General features: G+C 43.6%; 1 protein-coding gene across 1 annotated transcript in view; it reads left to right on the top strand.

Annotated features, from left to right (window-relative positions):
* EGFLAM (EGF like, fibronectin type III and laminin G domains) overlaps positions 1-24065 on the top strand; it is an 80502-nt gene extending 56437 nt beyond the window's left edge. The window contains exons 14-23 of the mRNA XM_084305271.1: positions 115-240; positions 992-1235; positions 9858-9969; positions 11690-11806; positions 14290-14470; positions 18429-18507; positions 19318-19461; positions 20807-20890; positions 21889-21992; positions 22493-24065. Of these exons, the coding sequence (XP_084161397.1) occupies positions 115-240; positions 992-1235; positions 9858-9969; positions 11690-11806; positions 14290-14470; positions 18429-18507; positions 19318-19461; positions 20807-20890; positions 21889-21992; positions 22493-22647 (1346 nt within the window). The 3' untranslated portion in view covers positions 22648-24065. The remainder of the gene's footprint in view (positions 1-114; positions 241-991; positions 1236-9857; positions 9970-11689; positions 11807-14289; positions 14471-18428; positions 18508-19317; positions 19462-20806; positions 20891-21888; positions 21993-22492) is intronic.
* Positions 24066-25135: the final 1070 nt, after the last annotated feature.

The raw sequence follows: 25135 nt of genomic DNA on the forward strand, positions 1-25135 counted from the left end.
GGGGAAAGAACCTAGCTAGGAAAGCAAATTTCATTGGTTACTTGCAATGATCAAAAGCCAAATCCATCTTCTTTGACAAAGTCCTCTAATAAATCGATGTGGCACTGTGTTTAGGTGAGTGCAGCAACGGAATCTGTGACGAGGCATCCTGCATCAACAGTGGTACCTGCACTGCAAGCAAAGCAGATTCGTACATTTGCCTTTGCCCTCTTGGGTTTAAAGGTCACCATTGTGAAGAAGGTAAGAGAGTGCTGGATTCCTTATATTTCTTTTTATGCTTTTTAGCTTTCGGTGTGTGTTCCAAATAGTGGCATCCAAGAAGGTCTTATGCTATTATACTGACAGAAGACAAGTACTTATTTCACCTTATTGAAATCACATGGTGAAACCATATCTCACCAATCAGTTTGGGGCTACATCCAGCTCCTATACCATCAGTGATTCTCAAACTTATTTCTTATTTCGGTTAATTATAATTAAGCTTCCGAAACTCACTTTTCAGAAGTAACACTAACATACTCCGCAGCTGCACTTCAACATTAAAAAAAAATAAACTAAAACTTTTCCTCTAAACAAGTGTCAGCAGTTTATTTTAAAGTATAAAGGGTAAATTATCAATTTCATGTTGAAATTGTAGAGATACAAAGAAATTGTCAAATACACACCATGAACATTGCTTTTCATGACACAACCCACTGTAGCATGCTTGCTACCTTGAAAAACACTGCAGCAAATCACTCCAGAGTAGTGGTTACAGAAAACGAGAAAGTTTTTTAATACATGGACAACCTTGGAAAAAAGAGGGATTAAGGAGATAAATGATGTAGGTTACAATTAAAAATATTTCTAATTTAAATGATGAAATTCCTTGGTTGTTTTCCTTAGTGTTACCTTAAAGTACAAAAGCGAGGGAATTGACATTGGTTGGTAGGTTAGTTGCTCCCTTACCTTTGAGCTTCAAGTGACCTGCTTGTGTATTCTGGATTTCCAGCACTCACCTTGGCCATACCTCAGTTCAACGAATCCTTAAGATCATTTGCTAGCACACCCTGGCCCTTGGAACCACAGAATTACCTTTCATTCATGGAGTTTGAGATGACGTTTCGTCCAGATTTAGAGACTGGTGTCCTTTTGTATAGCTACGACACAGACAGCAAGGACTTCCTCTCCATCAACATGGTGGCTGGTTACGTGGAATTCAGATTCGACTGTGGTTCAGGAACGGCTGTCATCAGGTAAAACATCATTTCTCGTATTTGTCTTCCAAGGATGCCAGAGTGCACATCCAGGAAAGGAGTAAGCTGGAAAGAGGAATGTCCTATAATGATATATGGGAGCCCATCTATCTCTCTAGTGCCTGTTTCTTGTAAGAAGGCACAGAAACACTGTCGCTGTAGTCAAGGCGACAGGATCTTCTTCCTCCAACAGTTTGTGTCAAAGTATTGTTGTCAGTGTTACCTTGTCATGGCACCATCTTACTGCAGATGTTTTTATTTCTGCATGGTATTACTCTGTGACATTTTCCCACAGCTGATAAGGGATCCATAACTATTTTATACACATGCACTTTCTAGCCATAGGATTGTACAAGGGCACTTTTGTGAGCATCATCCTCCCTGTTCTTCAGTTCTGGGCAGTAGGTGCTGGACTGGACATGTCACAAGACTCTCCATGTCCCCTCTTTCCTCATAGTGATGTTTTTCAGATGATCTAAGGGTAATATCCAATTTGCCTAGCTTTAGCAGTCTTAAAGATAAATACCTGGTTTAAATGAGTCATCCAGGCTCCCAAAGACAGATCTCCTGGGAATGATTCATCCTGACCTAGAATGAAATCCTAGGACAGGAGCAAAGAGATGCCTCAAGATGAGCTTTTCTCTGTCTGTGTATGTGAGTGCCTAGTCCCTGGACAATTGTTCCCTGTGCTCTGCAGAAAAGGCAATGATTTGAACAGAGGCATTCAGTACCTTGGGTTTAGTCCAAGAGGCTGCCAATTTGACCAGGCTGATTTAATATATAGAAATAATCTATGTAAAGCTCATGAAAAATGTGTACACTGCCTGCAAATCTTGCATACCATATGTTTCATGTGGACATCAGGAATTTTGGCTATACTGTGATTGGGAGAAATATCTTGATTTTCCACTGAATGAGGACTCATGCAAACAAGCCCATTAAGATTATAAACTGAGAGATGAAATCTCAAGAGAACAAATGCAAAATAATGTACAAACCTAAAAATACACAGCTGTGGTGATGCTGTATTGTCAGATAAAGATCCTGGAGTTATCATGGTGCCCTGTACAAGCAACTCCTAGCTGCTTGGAGACAAATACAAAACTGCAAGTACAGTGCAGAGAATTCTTAGGAATGGAATAAAGAAAAATGCCGCTACAAAAATCCATGATCCAGAGTCTCGAAAACTTCCTGCAGTTTTGGTCACCTCATTTTGTAAGAAATAAGCAAAATTAAAAAAAAAATAAAAAAAAAATAGCATTGATATCCAGAGAAGGGAGAGAAGCAGATTCCACAAGCACAGTAGGACCCTTCAGCTTGGAAAACAGTTTGGTGGAAGTATGATTAAGATTTATAAATTGTGAATGACATGGAGAAGAATAAGGAATGATTATTCTGCAATTTTTCATTAAGTGAAAATCAGAAGGAGCTCAGTAAAACCGTAAAACAAATGATATAAACAAAAATGAGACTTCTTTTTTTTTCCTCCCAGACAGCACATAAATAAGTTGTGGAAATTAATTGTCACAGTATGTTACATATGCCAGAACTATAAATAGGTTTATAAAAAGTAATAGACAAATTTGAAGAAAGATCCATTGAGAGAGATCAAACACATTTGTACGGATGCAGACTCTGACTCAGGAAATTGCTAAATGACAAGTTGCCAGAAGCTGGGAGGATACATCAATGGAAGTATCACTCCAAACTTGCCCTGTTCTTTCCTCTGGCTGAAAACCATCAGAAATAGCTTATGTCAGAGACCTTTGCTCCAACCCAAAATGGCTCTTCTTACAACAGCCTTCAATCTCTTCCTGATTACATCTGTCTAATTCCTATTACTGGCAACCATAAAGTAGACTTTTTTTTTTTTTTTGGTCCCTGAAGAATACTCTAGCGCTGCAGAACACCTTGGATTAAAGTTCAGACACGATGTATGGAGCTTTTAAAATGCAGCAAGAGTTACAAGCATAGGTTTGAGGGTTGTCAGGATTGCACCACACCCCAGAAATGTTGTTAAACTTAAATGTACATGTGTTTGGTGAATACTATGCAGATTTCAAGGCCAAGCACTGAGATGAGGAAATGCTGAGCTTGTAGTTGCCTGTGCACCATTGTATTTTACAGTGGCTCCATTGCTTTGGTCGTTTTTAGCAAGGTAATATTGAGGAGGCACACTGCTGACACACAGTGCAATCCTTTTGAGCCTATATATGTAAAACAAAACCCATGGATCCTGGTTCCTCTTGAATGGAATTGATTATGTCCTTTACACAGCATCACTCCCTCCAACTGGCTGCCACCTCTCTCCCTCCCAACCTGCTCCCAAAGCATGCATTCAAGCTTCAGGCAAGGCAGTAACATTTTTGGCCCGAACACTATGAATGTTGTAGTGAACTTGCCCTGGCTGACACACATCAGGTTACTATTTTTCCTGGTTTAATTAACCAAATCTCAGCTGCTGGACCCACTCACTTCCTCACGGACTTTGCACCTTTTTGCACATAGCCCTGTCTCCAGTTCATGTCCTTTTTTTGGATAATGTGGGCAACCTGCACCCTGTCATCAGCTCTGTCAGTGCTTAAAGAAGTTAAGTAGATTCCCTGTTTGTCTTGCCTGTTTAGGAAATCGCCACATAAAAGTCTGCCTTGATCTTGGTCATAATGCTTCACACCGAAACTTTTGGCCTAAGTGGAGGTACAGCCCTGGTCATCCTGACTATTTTTCATACAACTAGGCTGTTAAATATTAGAATATAATTGGAAAGCAGCCATAATGGCTTTGTAATTAAGGATGAAGTAAGCTCATTTCAGTACATGAACAGTAGCAGCAGGCAAGCTGACCTTGGTGAAGGTTGCTTTTTGCCTTAGGTGAGCTAGGCTGGAAGAAGCACGGTGTGTGCAGCAGGCTTCAGGAGGAGCAGGGCTGCTGAGTGGACAGCTGAATGCAGACACTGAGCTATTCACCAAGATGAGAAAATTTGTCAAAAGAGAATTTGCCATCTCTTGGGATTTCCCATAGCCAGACATTGCAGAGTCAAGAACTTCACCACCTGGAATATTTCCTAAGGTTCAGTGTGATTGGGAAAAAGTAATCATTATCCCCATAGTATGTGAAAAAACAGAAGTTCCAGGGCCTGCAGCAAGCACTACCAAACTCATACTAGTTTCAAAAGGCCTGTGAATCCAAGAAATAGCTTGTAAGTCTCAAGTGACTTTGCAAGGTGCATGTGTGTGTGTCTGTGTGTCTCTATGTGTCTGTGTGTGTGTCTCTGTTATCAAGTTCTGTTAGCTATTGATTTACTCAAGGTAACTAAACCTTAAATGCTACCGGAGAAGACATTGCTCAGTGAGTGATATATTTTCATTGAGGTTGTCAATGTAATATTGCCATTGTCTTCTGAATAGATGAAAATGGACTTTGAGAAAACTTAAAGGATCAACATAAATACAATAAAAATAATTTTAAACTAAAGTTCATTTTTCAGAAAAAAATAAAAAGATAAAATTGTTATTTTCATATTTTCAAAATGATACACCTTTTAAAATTAGCATTTAAGGCAGCCTGAAAATACAAAACATTATTTCACCCAATCCAATTTTATATATATTTTTTTTTCATGGAGAGAAACCTAGGAAGTCTTCAGGTGTCCCAAATAACACTGTTTTTGATTTTTCCAGCTTGACCAGTGAATCAAACACAAGTTTTCATAGCTCCTGGAAGAAAGTCTGCAAGATAACATTTAGAATAGAATCATAGAATCATAGAATATCCTGAGTTGGAAGGGACCCTTAAGGATCATCAAGTCCAACTCTTGACACCGCACAGGTCTACCCAAAAGTTCAGACCATGTGCCTAAGTGCACAGTCCAATCTCTTCTTAAATTCAGACAGGCTCGGTGCAGTGACCACTTCCCTGGGGAGCCTGTTCCAGTGTGCAACCACCCTCTCTGTGAAGAACCCCCTCCTGACGTCCAGCCTAAATTTCCCCTGCCTCAGCTTAACCCCGTTCCCGCGGGTCCTGTCACTAGTGTTAATGGAGAAAAGGTCTCCTGCCTCTCGACACCCCCTTACGAGGAAGTTGTAGACTGTGATGAGGTCTCCCCTCAGCCTCCTCTTCTCCAGGCTGAACAGGCCCAGTGACCTCAGCCGTTCCTCGTACATCTTCCCCTCAAGGCCTTTCACCATCTTCGTAGCCCGCCTCTGGACACTCTCCAACAGTTTCATGTCCTTTTTATACTGTGGTGCCCAGAACTGCACACAGTACTCGAGGTGAGGTCGCACCAGTGCAGAGTAGAGCGGGACAATCACCTCCCTTGACCTACTAGCGATGCCGTGCTTGATGCACCCCAGGACACGATTGGCCCTCCTGGCTGCCAGGGCACATTGCTGGCTCATATTCAACTTGCTGTCTACTACGACCCCCAGATCCCTCTCTTCTAGGCTGCTCTCCAGCGTCTCATCGCCCAGTCTGTACATGCAGCCAGGGTTTCCCCGTCCCAGGTGCAGGACCCGGCACTTGCTCTTATTGAACTTCATGCGGTTGGTGATTGCCCAGCTCTCCAACCTGTCCAGATCCCTCTGTAAGGCCTTTACGCCCTCATTTGAGTCCACAACTCCTCCAAGTTTGGTGTCATCAGCAAACTTGCTCAAAATACCTTCTATTCCTACATCCAGATCGTTTATAAAAATATTGAAAAGTACCGGCCCTAAAATGGAGCCTTGAGGGACCCCACTGGTGACCGCCCGCCAGCCTGACGCAGCCCCATTTACCATAACCCTTTGGGCCCTGCCCGTTAGCCAATTGCTCACCCATCGTATGATGTTTTTATTTAGCTGTATGGTGGACATTTTGTCCAGTAGGATCCTATGGGAAACCGTGTCAAAAGCCTTGCTGAAGTCCAAAAAAATCACATCAGCTGGTTTCCCTTGGTCCACCATACGGGTGATCTTATCATAAAAGGAAATCAGGTTAGTTAGGCAGGACCTACCCTTCACAAACCCATGCTGGCTGGGACCAATGACTGCTTTGTCCCCCAGGTGCGCCTCAATAAGTCCGAGAACCAACTTCTCCATGATTTTACCAGGCACTGACGTGAGACTGACAGGCCTGTAATTGCTAGGGTCTTCTTTCTGACCCTTGTTGAAAATTGGCACAACATTTGCCAGCTTCCAGTCTACCGGGACCTCTCCAAATTCCCAGGATCGTTGAGAAATAATTGAAAGAGGTTCCGCGATGACGTCCGCCAGCTCTTTCAGCACCCGGGGATGAATCCCATCCAGACCCATGGACTTGTAGGGATCCAGGTGGAGTAGCAAATCCCGCACACGTTCAGGGTCAGTTGGGAGTTTGTCATCCCCACCGTCCTGGTCCTCCAGCTCAGGGCACCCTGGGTCCCGAAGCCCATCATTGGCATTGAAGACAGAGGCAAAGAAGGCGTTAAGCGTCTCTGTTTTGCCTATGTCATCGTCTGTGAGGAGACCTTCCCTATCAAGGAGCGGCCCTATGTATTCTTTAGTTCTCCTTTTTCCATTTACATATCTAAAAAAACCCTTTTTATTTTCTCTCACAGACACAGCCAGCTTCAACTCTAGGTGTGCTTTGGCCACACGAACTTTCTCCCTACAAACACGAACAGCATCCCTGTATTCTTTCCATGACACCTGGCCCTCCTTCCAGTAGCAAAACACTCTCTGTTTCCGCCTAATCTCCATTAGAACGTTCCTGGTCAGCCACGCCGGCCTCCTTCCCCGCCTGCCTGACTTGCGATATTTTGGAATTGCCTGATCTTGTGCTTCTAGGAGGCATCGCTTAAAGAGTGACCAGCACTGGTGGACATCGAGGCCTTCAAGAGCAGTTTCCCAGGGGACCTTGCTGACTAGTTCCCTGAGCAGCCTGAAGTCCGCGTTCCCCATATCTAGGGATGAGGTTTTGGTGGCACTTTTCCTTCTGTCACCATAAATTTTGAACTCAACCACTTCATGGTCGCTATGACCGAGGCGGCCACCAATCACCACATCTCCCACCAGACCCTCTCTGTTTTCTAGCAACAGGTCTAGGAGGGCACCTTTCCTAGTTGGCTCCGTTAGCACCTGCACCAAGAAGTTATCATCTAGGTGCTTCATGAACCTCTTGGACTTGCTCGTGTTAGCCGTGTGGCACTCCCAGTTAACGTCCGGCAAGTTGAAGTCCCCCATAAGGACAAGGGGAGTTAATCTCGAGGCCTCTCTTAGTTCTGTAAAGAATAATTTATCAGCGCTATCGTCCTGGCCAGGCGGTCTGTAATAGACTCCCACAACGACATCCCCTTTATTCGTTCGTCCCTTGATCCTTACCCAGAGGCTCTCAACTTTGCCATCGCTGACCTGAAGTTCCACACAGTCCAGCCCCTGCTTCACATACATCGCCACCCCACCACCTTGCCTACCCTGCCTGTCCCTCCTGAAGAGCCTGTAACCATCTATCGCAACACCCCAGTCACAGGACTCATCCCACCAGGTTTCGCTTATGCCGATGATGTCGTAGTTGCGGGACTGGGCCAGGACTTGTAGCTCATCTATTTTATTCCTCATACTGCGTGCGTTTGTGTAAAAGCATTTCAAGTGCGCCTCCTTACACTCAGCACCTTGTGGATCTGACCGAAGGACCTCACTGGCACACAGCCCCTCTGATTCTAGCGTACCATCCCTTAGGTCTTCACCGGTGTGCCTGGTTTTAGCCCCTTCCCCCTTCAACTCTAGTTTAAAGCCCTATCTATCAGCCCTGCCAACTCCTGACCAAAGATCCTTACCCCTCTCCGAGAGAGGCGCATCCCATCCGGTGCCATCAGGCCCGGTGTAGCGTAGACCTTCCCGTGATCAAAGAAACCGAAATTCTGCCGGTCACACCAGTCTCGAAGCCACGAGTTTATGTGAACAGCACGTCGTTCAGCTTCGATCCCCCCTATCGGAAGGACAGAGGCAAACACCACCTGCGCCCCTGGTCCTCTAAGTAGTCGCCCCAAATCCCTAAAGTTTCTTTTGATCGCCTTCGGACTTCTCGTTGCTACTTCATCGCTACCAGCCTGAAAGACCAGTAGCGGGTAGTAGTCAGTGGGCCGTACCAGGCGCTTGACTTTCTTGGCAAAGTCTCTCACCCGAGCCCCAGGGAGGCAACAGACTTCTCTGTGGGTTGGGTCCGGTCGGCATATCGGTCCCTCTGTCCCTTTCAGGAGGGAGCCCCCCATAACAATAGCCCTTCTTTCTTTTTTGAAGGATGATGTGGCAATGCGACATGTAGGTCACATTGTCTTAGGCGCCCCCTCCAACTGGGATGGGTTTTTGTCTACTTTGTCATTTAGATTGTCTTGCTCTAGTCCTTCATATCGATTATTTAAGGGTAGATGAGAAGGTGAGGTGGGCAGAGAGAGGGCTCGCCTACCACCTCAAATAGGCACCTGCCTCCATTCCCCCCCTTGATCTAGGTCTCCTCCCGCTGCCTGGCAGGAGGAGGAAACCTCCGTCTTCTGCGTAACAGGAGACGCCTGTGCCGTGGCAGTCTCGTGAGCCTGCCTCAGAGAGGGTAGAGCGCACCTCCACCAGTCAATTTCCCTCTCTGATTCCCTGATGCTCCTGAGCCTGTTCACCTCCTCCCGGAGCTCCGCTACCTGGTTAAGCAGTTCTTCAACCTGGGCACACCTCCCACAGGCATACCCACCACTGCTGTTGGAGACCGACAGAAGGCTGGGGCACACTCTGCAGCCCAGGACCTGGACGGCTGCGTGTTTCCCCGAGCCCTCTGTCTGAGTAGCCACACTGGCGACCGTGGCTGGAGATGTAAAACATTTAGATGTAAATGTTTTAACTGGTGTAATAAATAATGCACACTTGAAAATAATATGCAAGGATCTGTATAACTGCTAAAGGGAGATGCATTTTTGCCCACCAGTTATGCTGCTATTCATATTAGTACTGAGCTAATAAGGATAGTAAGAACAGTCTTCAAAGGCTTCCATTGAGGCTCGTGAATGCTTTACACAAATGGGTATTATTGTTCCTATTCAGCATCTCATCACATCATTAGGATCATATTTTAGTTACTTCCCCTTAATGTATGGCAGCCAGGCCATGTGTGTATGCATGTAGATGTCACTGTAACAGGCTGCATAATTAGAGCTGGTAAGCCATCACAAAGTACTTCTGTTTTAAAAGAAGGTGGAGAATGTGGGGCTCAACTGACCATTAAGTGGGAAATTTTTTCTGTGGGCTTATGGCATTGTGAAATGAGGATGTATAGCTGATCCAAAGATTTGCCTTTATGCCTTATAAATGACTGAGCAGAAAAAGTAGCTCAGAGGTAGATGAAGTGCATTCTGATTATTGAAATATTTCCTTTATAAACAAACTAGAGTGTTTATTGTTCAGTGTAGTAACATGATCTTATTTTCATTTTCTGGCAGGGCTCAGGCTGTATATTGCTTCCTTGTAAGTAAAGAAACTCAGTGGATTTTTTGTTGTTTTTGTTCTTGGGTTTTCTAGAAAGTCACTCCAAGAGAAACTGACCTATTAACATGGCAGTGAAATCTGAAAATATCAGCAAGACAGAAGTGTAAAACACTTAAAATTCTTCTTCCCCTTAAAATAGGAGTGAAGAACCTGTCAGCCTGGGTCAATGGCATGAGCTGCGAGTGTCTCGTACAGCGAAGAACGGTATACTACAAGTGGACAAACAAAAGCCAGTGGAAGGGATGGCAGAGGTGAGTGTATAGCATTAATATATATGTAAGTATATATATGAATACAGCTGTTAGTTTATAAAATGAATGCATGGTAAGCTGCACAGGTTGCCCTTAAGAGCTCCAAAAAGCACATGTGTCAGGGCAGTATTTTCTTAAGCCCAAAGAGGGAAATTTACACATGATGTCTTCCCTCTTAGGACAGGGATCCTATAAAATCAGCTGAAATTGTGGCCTCACCTTCTGTTACTATGTAGCTGAACTCACATTTTTGGATGTTCATACATGTTCTTGAGATTCTTTTCTTGGTACTTACTGTTTCTGGATGAGTTTGTTGCACAAGCTGTGCACCATGAAATGCTTATCTGGAGAAGGATGAAACAGAAAATTATGTGCACAAAGTCCTGTTTTTACTTTTCTCTGAACGTTATGCTGGATAGATAAGCCAAAAGAAAATTATTTCCTTGTCTTGTCCTTGCAAAAGTAGTTTTCAGGGTAGAGTAAGGGTTGGACTGCTGAAATAGTTGATGACTTGCATTTTATTCTTCCCTAACGTAGAGTTCATAGAGAGTTTTAATAAGATGAAATGCTGCTTGCAAGAACCCAGACACGGTGTTTCACTCAAAGCAGATGCACTCAATTGTGCATATAGAAATATATTTATTTTTTTATCCCAACAACCTCAGACTAGAACTTCTTAGAAAATATCTTTTATTCTTTCATAATGTAAAGTCTGGTCAGAAAAAGAAACTCCAAATTCCTTTAGCAGAAGAATCTCCCTTTCTTTCTTTCTTTCTTTCTTTCTTTCTTTCTTTCTTTTTTTTTTTTTTTTTTTTAGTTCTTCTTTATATTTATTTATTTATTTATTTATTTATTTATTTATTTATTTTATTTATTTAGTCATTTATTTATTTATTTTCCCCTGAACTGGGAAACTATTTAAAGGAAAGACTTTCCTTTAAAAATTTAAATTAAATGAAATGCCCGTTTTTGGTCAAGGAGCAGGTTGAGTGGCAAATATTCAAGCAGAGCAGTAGAGATGCCTCTATGTAGGTGGGTAAAGGTAAGGGCATGTTTTTCTTCTGTAAGTGCTGCAGTGCAGCTGCAAAAGAAGGTTGGCTGGGAGCTGTCAACAATTAAATTAAATCTGGGATTGAACAGTTATCCTGTCTTTAGATATTAAACTACTTTCCATTCGTACCATGAAGCTGAGTAGACCCATCAGATCCTGAGCAGCTGCTTCTAGTAACTAATGTTTCTTCCATTTAGCCTTTATCTTCCTGTGGATTTGCTTTTCAGATGTTGGAAACATTAAACGAGTCTCGGTTGCATGGACCTTGATTTGATTTTAACTTCATGAATCTCATTTGAGTCCTGGATTTCCATCCATGTACCTCAACTCTGCAAATAGTTAGGTGTGCAGACAGCAATCAGAATGAGAATTGACTAGTGAGTAAGGAGAGAAGAAACTTAGTATTGTTTCAGAACTCTCCTTCCTCTATTCCTTCAGTTTTCCCATTCTGAAATACTTGGGTTTTTGCAGCTAGCTTAGCTAAGGGTAAAGCACATGCAGTAGAGTGTCCTGTGATTTCTTGAGAAAACTGCAAAAGAAAAAAAGAAATGCAATTAACGGAAGTAACAAGGCATCGAAGTAAGCTATAATATCTAATTTAAGCCAGTCTGAAGATACAAACTAGGTTCCAGCTACTCTAATAAAACATTATTGCTATGTTTCTTGCAGGGGGCTTTCACACAGATTAAGTGCAGCTCTGAGATATTTATTGGCGGAGTCCCCAGTTACGATGCAGTGAAGAAGAACTCAGGGATCCTCAGGCCCTTCAGTGGGAGCATCCAAAAGGTGTGTGCCCAGAGTAGCATGTTGAATGTGTTTCTTTTTATCTCATTGTATATCCTATCCAGTGGACACTTTAGGTGAAAACCTGCCCTTATAGCACTGATAATATTCAAAATAATCCAAGAATTCATCTCAGGAGCCCTCCACAAAGTGCTTAAACACATATTTGCAATGAAAGGTCTGTCAAACTTTAATAGCCAGCAAGTGTTACTGCTGCTATTCTCCCTATTAATTTCTGTTCTGTACTAATGAATGAGTTAAAGCCATACAGAAGCAAGTAGAGAGAGATGCCTAATACTATGTCAAGATTAGAGCCCTTGGAGTGCCCTTTAACACAATATATGAATAAATGAACAGAAGAGATGTTCAAATACTTAAAGGTATACACACTGAGGTAGCTATAAGTACAATAATGAGCAGAAAAGAAGGTGCAAATTAAAGTGGCTTCCAGTCCAGCTAGAATATTTTTATGCCACCCAAGAGCAGCTCTCCTCTCCACCTTCCCCTCTTACTCTTTTATGTGGAGTGCACGAATGGGGAAGATCTTTTTCATTGTTGGCAGACTCTAGGGACTATGTTCCAGTACAGTCAGCTTTACCTAAGTGTAATCATTTTTGAAAGAAAAAAATACATAAATTTGTAAAATATTCTGAATAAGTAGTCAAAAGAGAGCTCAAGTTGAATTAACAAGTGCTCTCCCTAGATTTAGCATACCAAAAATAATCTGGATAAAGCTCAAAGCTTGGCCAAAATCTTCAGTGTTTAAAATGAGAAATTCTTGTATGAGATATAATTAAGAAATAAAAAGCACTAGTAGTGAATCTAATTGATCAAGACAGAGATGTAATTGCAATTTAGTGTAATTGTTTTCATCACTTGGTCCACCTTTTTCAGTATCTTTGTAAGTTATCTAACAGAAAACATGAAAATCGGAGGAGTCTGTAATAGCGGTAGAAACAGGTCAGTGACATGAATGTATTTGGAATGATGGGCTTGAATAAACAGTATGCAGCTTGGAGAGCGAGATAGGGTAGGAAGCCTGGGAACAAAGAACTTAGGTCACACTTACATGATATGGGACTGTACCCTAAAATACAGAGGCACTGATAAGGATTTGGAAATGCCGAGCATGCACTCATATTTTTTTTTGGTATAGTTAAGAACGCGGATGGGATGTCAGGGGGAGCACTGCCTGCCTCTCAGGTACTGCAAGACTCTTAGTTGACTGCTGTGTTCAAACACAGCAGGATATTGGAGGATGTTATAGAAATAAAGCTGTAAACATCACTAAGTCCTGGAAAACGTGCCAAGTATAGAAAGATCTCAATCTTAGGTCTTAGGAGACCTATGATCTCAATCTATTTAGGCAACTCAGATAAGGGTAAGAAGTGACTTTGTTGTGGCTTGCTAATTTCTACATGAGGATGGGATTTCTCTGAAACTATGCAAAAAAAAGGCAGAATGTGAAACAATGGCTGGAGGCTGAAAATAGTTTAAGTGAAGAAACAAGCATTTTTATAAGTGGGGGCTTGTTAACTAGTGGCACAATGTAGCTGGAAATTAGATAGAAGCTGGAAAGGTAATGAGCTCTTCACTGATCCATGTTTGTGACAGGACTGGATGTTTTTCTACTGTTGAAGTTGCTTAACGCTGTCTGAAACAGAGTATAGGCTCTCCTTGCAATCTTCCCTCCCCACATAAACCTCCCTAAGGTACATTATCTGAGTTATGTGGGAGCCAGGGTAAGCAACTGTTATAATTTTCACTTCTGCCTTTAAAATCTATTTATTTGTGAAAATGGGCTTCTTATTTTGATGTAGCTGAGATCAGAAGCTACACACACAGATGTAATTTCTGTGCTGAGATTTTGAATCTTGGCTGAGATTTTACAAATGTCAGTTTTATTGGAGAACATATGTTGCCGACACACTGGAGAAATCCCAACATCTAACAATTCTCTTTGGTTTGTGCACAGACAGTTTTGTGAAGTCGTTAATTATGTTTTTCATCCATTCTTAACTCTAGCTTCTTTCCGGCAAAATGAGGTACTAGAAAGCAATAAAGAGCGTGAAAAACAAGCTGTTCTGCATAGTATTTGTGTTGTCAACACTGGTCTCCTGGGGGTTTTCCTGATCTCAGAAACGCTTTTTCTCAGCAGTGCTCATCTGATTTTACAGTCCTAGATCACGGCTTAGTGTTCAGAGACCAGACCGGTAAATCCCACACCACTTCTCTCCATATAGGGTTGCCTAGTTCTGTGTCACAAAACACAAAAGAAATTTCATCACAAATGGGTCAGGGTGAATGTGTTGGACCCGTGCCTCAAAAACATTCTGACCCCAAGGAACAGATTGTGGGCCAAATTTCTAGTGTTAACTTTCTCTGAAGTCTCATAAAGAAGTCTTCTGACTAGCAGAGCAATACAGATAGCCTGGAAGGCTTTAGCATGCGTTTTATATCTTTGTATCTTTCTTTTTAACACCCAGATTATCTTGAATGACCGGACAATTGATGTGGCACATGATTTCACTTTTGGAGTCAACCTAGTGAATGCAGCCCACCCCTGTGTGAGCTCACCATGTGCAAATGGAGGCAGCTGCGTTCCCAAGAAGGACAGCTATGAATGTGACTGTCCCCTGGGCTTCGATGGGCTGCATTGCCAGAAAGGTAACAATACCCACATCTCAATCCAGAGTTCTTTGCAGAAATAGCAGACGTTTAGCAACTGCAACTGTTGTACACGTTCCTTGAAATAGAAACCCTGGAGGTCAGAGCTCCCTTTGCATCCATGCATGGTCCACCTACCCAGGCAAGAATTTGCTTTGTTATTTACGAACATCATAACTGTTTTCCCAGCACAGAGCAGTGATCCACAGATAGCAGCCCACTATCAGGTTGCTCACAGTGGACAGTACTGCACGCTTCATATACCTCCCTGGTTACGCAGTGCGTTACAAAAGGGGAATTCCTGCCAGCGTCCTTCAGCCAGTGATTATCTTATGTACTGAAGCATGAGGATTGATAACCCTTGTAATTTTATCCTCCCTAGAGCTAACAATAAATTTGGGTCTCATATACATCAAGGTCTAATCCTTCTGTAGACTCTTACTGCTCTGTAATTTTATTGTCTGCACCTTGGTACCGTAGACATCTTGGTACCAGAGAACATCAAGGAGAAAAACCTGCTCAGGCACATGTTGTTTTTCTTTATTCAGAACCACTGCAATATTTCAAGCCTTAGACTCAGGAAAGTATTTTGACTGCATGAAAAGCCTTAAACAAAGGAATATATGTTGTACCACTAGATGGAGATGTTTCCCTTCTGTGTTAGGCTTGATTTTGAAAAACCCTGAGGAACTGTTGCAATGTAATAGCAAAAACGTTAAAAAAAAAAAAGATGAGTGACATTATTGTCTTTACCCACTCTTTCATTTATCACAGGCATAAACTTCAAAGTGAAAAATAGTGGTTTGATTTAAATCATGATGAATAGATTGGCCTTTTCTTCCAAAAAAAAGACAGTGTCTTAGAACAAAAACATATTATTAAAAAACAACGCAAGAAACTGCTCTGCTTACGTTATTGTGGTCTAAGTATTAGCAGGAGGAATGTCATTTATCCTGACTTCTCAGTGGGGAGGAATTGTGATTTTGCAGGGTGCTGTGCTCCTGCTTTGAGACAGCATACCCAGGTCTCTAGGGCGGACTGAGGCAAGTAAACGTTTTGCAGCTTGAGTGTTGACAGAAGTGCAGATAGTATGGATGTATCTCCTTCTGCACCTCATTCAGGACAGCCCTGATGAGCCCAGAACAGATTTCTCAAAATAATCATTACCTGTATCTTGTCAGTAGTGTGTAGACACAGCTAAAGCAGGATTCATGTGTAGGGATGCTGCTACTTTGGCCTTTGGCACAGGGCTTGGCTGGTGCACTCAGCTGGTTTGGGAGAGGCTGGAGGTGCAGCCTCCATCCTGCTTGCTGGTGGGAGGCTGTAACCCCAGGCACTGAAAAAAACAAAGTGCTTGTGTGGGACTATGCCTCTTTCTCCAAAATTATGCATGCACTTACAAAAATTCAACCTAAAGATTCTGGTATGTGATACGAGCTATCCATTTACACCATAATGGATCATTGGCTGAGGATTTCATCAGTTTCTGCTGGCATTGCTGTGTTTTATGTCTCCTTTCCAAGCTGTGATGAGTGTTTAAAAAAAAGTAGTTGTACTTAATTGTAACATAGAGTGGAATGGCAAATCATTGCTTTCCTCTGGGTACAGCTGATCTGTTCATAAGCCATGGTAAGTCACTAGCACTTGTAAACAGCAGAAAGGTTTAGTGCAGGTCCTACCTGGCTGCACCTTCGTGTGTTTTAAGCAGGCATATATATATAGATGTAGTTGGGGTAAAACTATTGAGTGCTATTTTAGTAATTGATTACACCTGCCTATAGAAAAGGGAAGTGGGGTTCACATGTTTGTGGAAAAGTGGGCATGCCACTAGATGGTCGGTGGAAGGGAGATGCTTATGTTATAGAAAATAAAACCAGAACATTCTTGTTTTGTTTTGTGCTGACTCGCTGCAGAGTGTGGAAGTTACTGCCTCAACAGTAAGTACTGCAAATGATATGAAAACTGCTCTGTCATTGTGCGCCTGTGTCTGCTCTAGCAAGCTGGATGCTGGATTTCCATTAAGTCTGGCAATTTTCTGTCAACAATCCAAAACATTTTCTGGCATTATGTAGTACTTCCTTCAGCCTCATCCAGTCAATATTTGAAACTGCATCCAGAACACCTGCCAAGTGCAGCATGGTGGCTGTAGAGCTGGCCCCTGCGTTTGCAAAGCAGTGGGGCCAGGCAGGTGCTTTGCAGGGGTAGATGCTCCTTCAGGTCACTGCAGCTGCTCAGACTTTGCTCCTGCTTGTCATGAGAGCTTTGGTGCCTCTTGGCTGAATAGCAACGCGAGGGGAGTGAATGTGTTTGGTACAACATCTCTTTACTGGCCCTAGTCCTTTCCAGTTGTGAAGCTCCTGCATGCATTAAGGGTACTGCTCGAATTACCTGGTTTTCTGTGGTCACACTCCATGCAGCCAGTGAGAAGCACAGTGAAGAGCAAGCAGAGATAAATGCACATGAAGTGCTACTATGCAGAAGAAATCAGTGAGAGGGAAAGGGCAAGGGCTGTGCACGGCACCAGCCTATTCCTCTGCCGCAGGCAGAAGCGGCTAGGTGTTACTGCCAGCACGGGACACGCACAGGGAGGAAAAAGGCTCTGACACCCTCTGCCTCCATCCGCTGTGGTCAGAGACTGTCCAACACAGAAAGCATCAGAGTGAGCAAGCAGTGTCTGGCCAAGCCCAATGCATCTTTTGCAATCTTACAACACTGCTGGCAGGCTGCGGGCTGTGGTGGTTTCTTTAGACACATTAGGCAGCTTTCCTGATTTCACTATGGATGGAAACAGACATTTGTCACTATCTAAAATTCTCACTCTTGGCACTTAAAGCTCAATTTTGTATTGCTGTTGTTGGCTGCCAGACTACAGCAATTGTTATGTATCTGTGTTACAGTGAGCTCTTAAAGCCTAGCCAGACTCAGTATTGCACAAAGAGAGCAAACATCCATGCACTGAAAAGCTTGAAATCTATATAGATGGGATTAGCTGTGGGTTGAAGGGATTAGTTCTCAATAGGAAAATAGGATGAAGTTAGCTATTTCAAGGAATTTATAAAACTGGCTTATATTAATGCAGCAGGCAGCTATGCGAGCTCAGCAGCAAGCTGTAGGATGCTCACTCAAAAGTAAATCTGTTCAGGACAGCACTCACAGGCTGCCAGCAGGTCTATGTCAGGCATGTTCTGTGATTTGCATCACACATCTGAGTTAATTTGTGAATGTTTTTTTTCCCAGTGGGAAGCAGTACATGAGCTCTTGTGCTGGTTGGAGTACAGGCTGCCCTCCCAGTGGGGACTGGGACTGCAAACCACAGCTCTGCCAGGGGCTGTCCCTGTGAAAGAAGCTGGGGGAACACCAGTGAGGTCTGGGCAAGACATACTTCCCCTGCCAGACAGCACTGCTGTGCGTGCTGAATGCACGGGCCAAGAGGCTTTGCACGTTCAGCCTCTGTCCTACATCCTTTAGAATACTCTCAGTTGCTTTTGGTAGACATAATGGGATGAAGGGTGGCTTGGATGTCCTTCCCAGAGCTAGCCTCTTCCTGCAATGCTTCCCAGAGGTGCTCCACTGCACCATGGAGAATCAAGGAATACGAAAACAGGGATTAAAACAACAGCAATAAAAAAAAAGCAGCATTTTCCCAATACTTCATATTTTCCTTTACTAATGTTTATGGTGGAACAAGACAGTAGGCCCATGGTATAAAGTCAGTGGTTTGAAATTCCCCAGCTACTGCCCCTGTATTTATATACAACCTGATGGTTCCTTTTTGGAAGTCAGTGTCTGTGAGTTCAGCTGGCTTCTGGGCCATCAGCAGGTACCTGTCAATGCAGGACTAAATCAATAAAACAGCCTTTATTTATTTATTTATTTATTTATTTATCATTTTTTTCCTTCTCTTTCCATGTCAGCTAACATACATAATTTTTATTTTTTTTTTTTTAATACTTTTCAGCCATTACAGAAGCAATTGAAATACCACAGTTTATTGGTCGTAGTTACCTCATATACAGTAATCCAGATATCCTGAAAAGGTAACGTATCTCCTGTGAGCCTAAGTGATTGTACTGGTTCTTTACTGTTACAGTGTTGGGAGCCTCTTGTGGCAGGAAGTTGTATATTTAAGTGTTTTAAACTATTTCTGCCATAATTGTATATATTTCAGGAAATATATATTTTTTATACATTTGCTTATGGCTTAGCTTGTTACAATAGATAAGCATCTTGTAGCCTTTGAAGAAATATCAGCATACATCTGATATGGAGGAGGACTGGTGTGTGCTTTTTGAGAACAGAGAATAAACATACAGATACTTCATCCATTGTCCAAGGGTTTAAACTCTTACTTTAGACTAAACTTTAGGTCCTCAGACTTCTATTTGGCTCCTCTCTAAAAGATGTCCAAATTCCAGCAAATTTTGCAAATTTTATTCTAGCAATACCAGCCTTTATTTCAACCACTGCTTCTGGAAGGTTTGCCATATGTCCTCACCTGCAGATCCATACCTCTCACCTCCCAGGGCACCCAACCTACCAGACGTTCTCAGCGTCTACTTGTGAGACTGCATCTCACATGAGATGGGGAAAAAAGTATTTTCTCTTTCTTGCATGGAATAACCCAGCGTTTCGGATTCTGGGGAACCAGATCCAATTCCACCACCCTGAAATGCTGGAAATGGGGCTGTGAACCACAGTCCCTCACAAATGAGAATGTAGGCAAGTTGTTAGACAGTGTCCAGCAGGATGGGGGGACATGAAATGCTGCATAATCTTCTAGGTTTGTTTGAAAGAAGACTGGCTCAGTGCAATATTTTACTATTATTTCCTTCTCTTACATTAAACAGGGTATCAGGAGCAAGAACAAATGTGTTCATGAGGTTTAAAACCACAATGAAGGAAGGTCTTTTGATGTGGAGGGGAGACAGTCCCATGCGACCTAATAGTGATTTCATTTCTCTAGGCCTTCAAGAAGGAGCACTAATATTCAGGTAAACTATCACATCCTTATTTTTACTGCATACAATGCACTCGGTGCTTGAAGGAACCAAGTTGAAGGAATTTCAACTTATGTTTTGTTCAGTGATAGATCCAGTTCTTGTCTGGGAAAGGATACAAGCTGAAGTAACACGCGGCCAATTTTACATCACTCTTCCTCTCTCCCTAACAATTCTTAAAACATCTTATTTTTACAGTGTTTTTGGTAAAAGTCACCCTCAGAGGGTAAGAGTGCTGTCAGTAACTCCCCCCATTGCTCTTGCCATCTTAAGTAAGTAGACCAGGTGTAGGGCTTGCAGAGAGAATGAGGGTCAAGGAAAGAATTCCTTGCTAGTGCCCATGCTCACTGTAGGCTTAGTCTTCATTGGATACTTGGGTGTGCACATGGGAGCAGGACTCTCACCTTCTTAAACCCCAAAATAACCCTCCCTGTTACACAGGGACAGCTGGCACCAGGCTTTGTTACTGCCACCACTAACACAGCCACTTGTTTAAGAAACAAATAATATTATTGTCAAAAAGCAGTGTTGGGAAATCGCTTGTCTCCTGTTCTTGCTCTCCAGAATTGTTTTCACCCTTGCAGACAGTTAGGCAGAATCTGTGCAATGTTCTGCATGGTGCTTTATGGGACTCGTGCCTTTTGAAAACCATATCTTTCCTCATGATCCCACTTCTAGGTAGCATCACCTCCAATCTGTGAAGGTAGGCTCAGGTGTCTGGAACCCAGAAATTAAGATGCCTGAAGTGTGAACCTGATGGGGACGTAGTGTCTGTTGAGTAATTTCACTAGCAGCAAAGAAATACTGAGCTTCAAATGAACCCTGGAAGTTCATGATTATCTCTGTATTTATATCATTAGGTTTCATCCTTTCTAACAACACAGGTCTCAATCTTCTCTGTAATGCATGCTTTATTTGACGGGTAATAGTTTATTTAGCAACCGAGTTTAGCAACCTCTCTCCCATTAGGCCAAGGATTTGTAGGTCACTGACCATCACAACCTCCTGGCTCTGGGAGGAAATGCCATGTAGAAGCCCTCTCCTCGCTGCCTGTGCCAGTGATGATGTGGTACGCTCTCTGACCTGGGCAGAAGGGAGCTTTGTGTGTTCCTCCATGAGCCTGACTTTGCAAAATAAATGCATCACCACTGGGTTTCCAAAGGAAGTTACGTGCAAAATCTGATCCAAAGGGGGGCTCTGGGGGCTGAGCAGATGTATGAAGCACAGAGCTAAGGTGCTCAATCAGTGTGCAGGGAGACAGTCTTTGCAAGGGAGGTGGTGGTAACACTTTACATTATGGTTTGGCATGTGTGGTTTTTGTTTTTCATTTTAATTGCAGCTACAATTTGGGCAGTGGTGTTGCTTCCATAGTGGTGAACGGCTCTTTCAGTGACGGGCGGTGGCACCGGGTGAAGGCCGTTCGGTAAGTGGCCCCGCTTCATCCCAGAGGCAGCACCGCAGAGGAGCCACCACAGCTCCCTCCCTGTTCTCGCGGCACTTTGGGGCTGAGCCACGAGCAGCTCGGCTGCTGCAGGAGGGCACACACAGAGATCATTGTACTGGAGGTGGTGGTGCCAGCTCTGAAGGCCAGCACAGCTCCAGGCAGGCTGCCAGCGTCACGCGGGGCTGTTCCCAGGCGCTGACAGGCCGTCTCTCCAGCCCATACCGTGCGGGTTAACTGCATTTCTCCTCAGCGTCTGCATTCTGAAATTCCCTAGTGAGCACTCCGAGGACTGGCACAAGGGCTGGAACACGGACCGTGGATGCCTACTTTCTCTGTTCGGGGGAGGTGCAGGCATCTTGCAGTGTATATATAACTCACATTTATAACTCATTACCTCATGGGAGGCCAGCGTGCCCAGTGGGGAAAGCACGCGTCTCTGTCCTCGTGAGATGTCAGTTCCCTGGAAATCACAGACTGATGTTAGCACGGCTTGTCACCAAATTCAGTGAGAAGAGAAGCTGACAAGTGGCTTTTCTGTCAAAGCAGTTATTAACCATTTATGAAGAAGAAGTGGCCTAAAAGCTCCATCAAGAAAGGTGCCGTTTGAGCAGGGCGCTTCTCATGTTTTACCTCAGCTTGCCTTTTTTCACCTTTCTTGTCTAAGCTTCTGCAGTTTACTTTTTATATCATGTCTGATTTTTAAAAAGCACATCAGCACCTGCCCATCCTCCCCTAGCTGTGCAATTTACTCCTTTTCCAGTTTATTTCTCCTCCAGAAATGTGTCCCCACCTTTGCAGGTCCCTGAAAAGAAACACCCTGAGGGGTCAGGATTGCCATAACCTGTCACTGCCTCAAATCAGCCCCATCCTCCACCAGGCATTGAGTCCCCTTGGCCTCCTGGCAGGGGGAGGATGCTGCTGCTTCTCCCACCTGGCTGTGGGCTGGATGCCTAAGAGCTGTTTGTTTTTCATTTCAGGGATGGGCAATCTGGCAAAGTAACTGTGGATGATTATGGAGCCAGGACTGGTAAATCTCCTGGCAAGATGAGGCAGCTAAACATCAATGGAGATCTCTATGTAGGTGAGTGCTTGCTGTCCATGTTCAGCACCCAAATGTGTTTTTGTGCTTGCAAGAGTGGCTACAAGCCAAGGCATCCCAGCTCAGTCTGAGTCCAGATGAAGGCTCCATGCAGCAGCCTCTGGTCCTCCACAGCCTGGTTTCTGAGGGAAGGGGAGCAGTGGTAGGAGAAGGGACTAGTACCAAGGTGCTCATTGTAGTCCCCAGCAAGTAACATTAGCTGCAAACCCTGCACATTAGTGCGAGCCTGGGCACAAGCTTTCCCAGTGCCCAGGCTACTTATTGGTACAGTTTCTGCAATAAGTAATCAGGATCCACTTTCTTTCTCTTCTGCTTATCCTCTCTGAGTGCCCAAAAGCAGTATTTACAAAGCACAGCACAACCCACAGCACAAAAATCACCTCTGAGGTTTGCTAGGAAGCTGTATCTCATTGTTGGGCATGCAGTGGGCTGAGCAGGAGCACATGTTGGTGAAGAGTGTCTCATTGCTTCCTTTTTCCCAGGTGGCATGAAGGAGATCGCCCTGCACACCAACAGGCAGTACCTGAGAGGGCTGGTGGGCTGCATCTCGCACCTCACGCTGTCTACCGACTACCACATCTCCTTGGTAGAGGATGCAGCTGACGGGAAGAACATCAACATGTGTGGGACCAAGTGACAAGAGAGGAGACCTGGAGCTGAGGACCCATCCTGTGCTTGCGTGTGCAGCTGAAAGCGAGCTGGCTGCCGCAGCCCTCCACAGCCAGACCACAGTCACCATCAGAAGATGACAGAGCCAAAGGGAAACCCTAAAAAAAAAAAGAACATTTTCCCTCTCCTTTCCTCTGCTGACCAAACCAAACTGAGTATTTTGTGTAGGAGCCGTCCCCTTTACCCGCTGCGTGTTTAGTGAGTGCTAAAGGTCGTGCGTCAGTGCAAACGGCAGAGAACTGTGTGGTGTTATGAGTAGCTCAGTGGCTGTGTTGTGGTCCATAGGTTGTCTTTTTTAATGTCAAAAAGGGCAGTCTTTAAACACCTGCATTCATTCCACCTTGCAATGGTACAACTGTATTGTGCAACAGATACATGAGCAGGCAACGTATCTATGCATTCAAATATATGTCCCCAAATCAGCAGTTCTTCTCACCGCTCTGATTTAGCTAAGTTATGTTTCATCCCATGTAAATAACAGCTGCAGTGACTGGTTTCAAAATGTTGTTGTTTGTTGAGGAGGAAAGTTCTTAAAGTCTACTTTTTTACTACAAGCAACAAAAAACAACGAACCAATTTTATAGGAGTAATTTTATACTTGTATATTTTTTATAGCAGCAGCAGACCTGCTTACATGGTATAACTTTTGACATTTAGGTGTACTATACAATTAGCTCTTTGCACACTTTCCTAAAAATAGCAAAGTGACCTGTGGTTTCAGTTGGTTATATGGAAGGCTCAGTGTCTGTATTATACAGTTTTGGTGGAGATACTTGTGAATTATAACCAGTTTTAAATCTTTTTTTTTTGTTTTGTTTTGTTTTGTAAATTTTGACAGTTTAAAATGTACATTTTGAAGTTTTCCTGGCTTAAACAGATTAAAAGGTTAGGAGGAAAAAAGTACAAACTCTTGCTGCTGTGGTATTTTAAATCACAATTTTTAATACTGAAAAATGAGAAAAGGGATGTGCAAGAGACCTCGGTAGGTCACAGACCTCTTAAAATAAAATATTTTCTAGGCAGTGGACCAACACTTGTGCAACCTTGATTGCCAAACTGTAATTTAAGCAGGCGAAAAGAGTGCTGTTGAGACAGTAAGGAAATGATCCAGAATTTCATAGTTTGGAGATTTCTGGGTTTGTTAACTGTTTGTCTGAAGCAGAATTATGAGCTGTCAAGGGGCAGAGGTGCCCGAGAAGCACTGACTTCCCTGCCAGCATGGGCTCACCTGAACGGCAACGTGCTGGGAGGACCTGATGTGGCAAAAGCAATGGGAAACAGGATCATTTGGCTGCTTTTTTACTGTGCCCAGGGTGCTCCCTGGGAACCAAAACATGTTTCTGAGTCTCATCCCATCTAGAGCTGGCTTTGAACAGCTGCAGACTGTAGGGAACAAATGGCAGGTGGTGCTAGATGTGAGCACATGTGAAATAGCTTCTGAGGAGACCACAGCCCCTCTTGTATGTACTGATGGGAGACCTCGATTGCTTGGGGTGATGATCGTGTGCTCCATGCAGACCTGGCAGCAGTGTCGAAAAAGAGATGCTGGGAGTTAGAAACAGAAAGAAACAGAAGAATATATGATGGTGCCAGCATGTAGCATGTGCACCTGTGCTCCATCCCCTGCTGAAATAGCACTGCAGAAAAAATAATAAGGAGATAAAAAAAACTAATAATCTAATAAATAAGCAGATGGCAGATGAGCTGGAGACACACATAGCTTTTCTCCCAGGAGAAACAAAGCGTTTTTTTGGTTTGTGGAGCCCTATGGGGACAGAGGTGTATGGTCATGAATGTATGGTGTATGTGTGATCAGAAGAAAAAAAGGATAGCGTATGCATCAAATGACACTGAAGTACATTGTCAGGGTATGGCTTTAAACCGAAGATAATTGGAATTTGATGCTACTGGATAAAAACAGGAAAAGTGCTAAGAGTTTGAAAATGGGGTAAAAAGGAAAAGCTGCGGAGGCTTGCTGGCTGCTAGAGAGGAAAGAGTTGTGTTTTATGTGCACTGGGGTTTTCCCAAGCACCAAAGACCTGACCCATTCCAGCACAGGGCAGAGAGATCTGGCCAGCCAGACCCCTTGTCCTGGGGGCCACTGTGCTGCTGGTGACAGGGGCAGTGCCAGTCCCAAAACTGCATCACTCCCTGCTCTGTCACGTGAGCCTCTTCATTTCCATCCTTCAGTTTCTGTTGCAGGGTTGGAGAGCAGTTCCAAGGCAAACATCTGGCAGGAGAGAACTCTATTTTAAGATAATTTACTGCAGAGTAGCTGGTGTTTTGGTACAAGGCAATATTTCTCCAGAACAAAAGCTACTCTTTGAAAGGCAGGGAGGGGGGCAGCTGGTAGGAAATACCTCTGTTGTTGTTGTGGAGAAGGAAAAGCAGCAAGCTGCAGCTCTGCGAACGCCTCTTCCCAAATGTGTGTATCACCACGCGGGAATTTGGCGCTG

The sequence above is a fragment of the Netta rufina genome (genome assembly GCF_964035555.1).
Source record: "Netta rufina genome assembly, chromosome: Z".
NCBI lineage: Eukaryota > Metazoa > Chordata > Aves > Anseriformes > Anatidae > Netta > Netta rufina.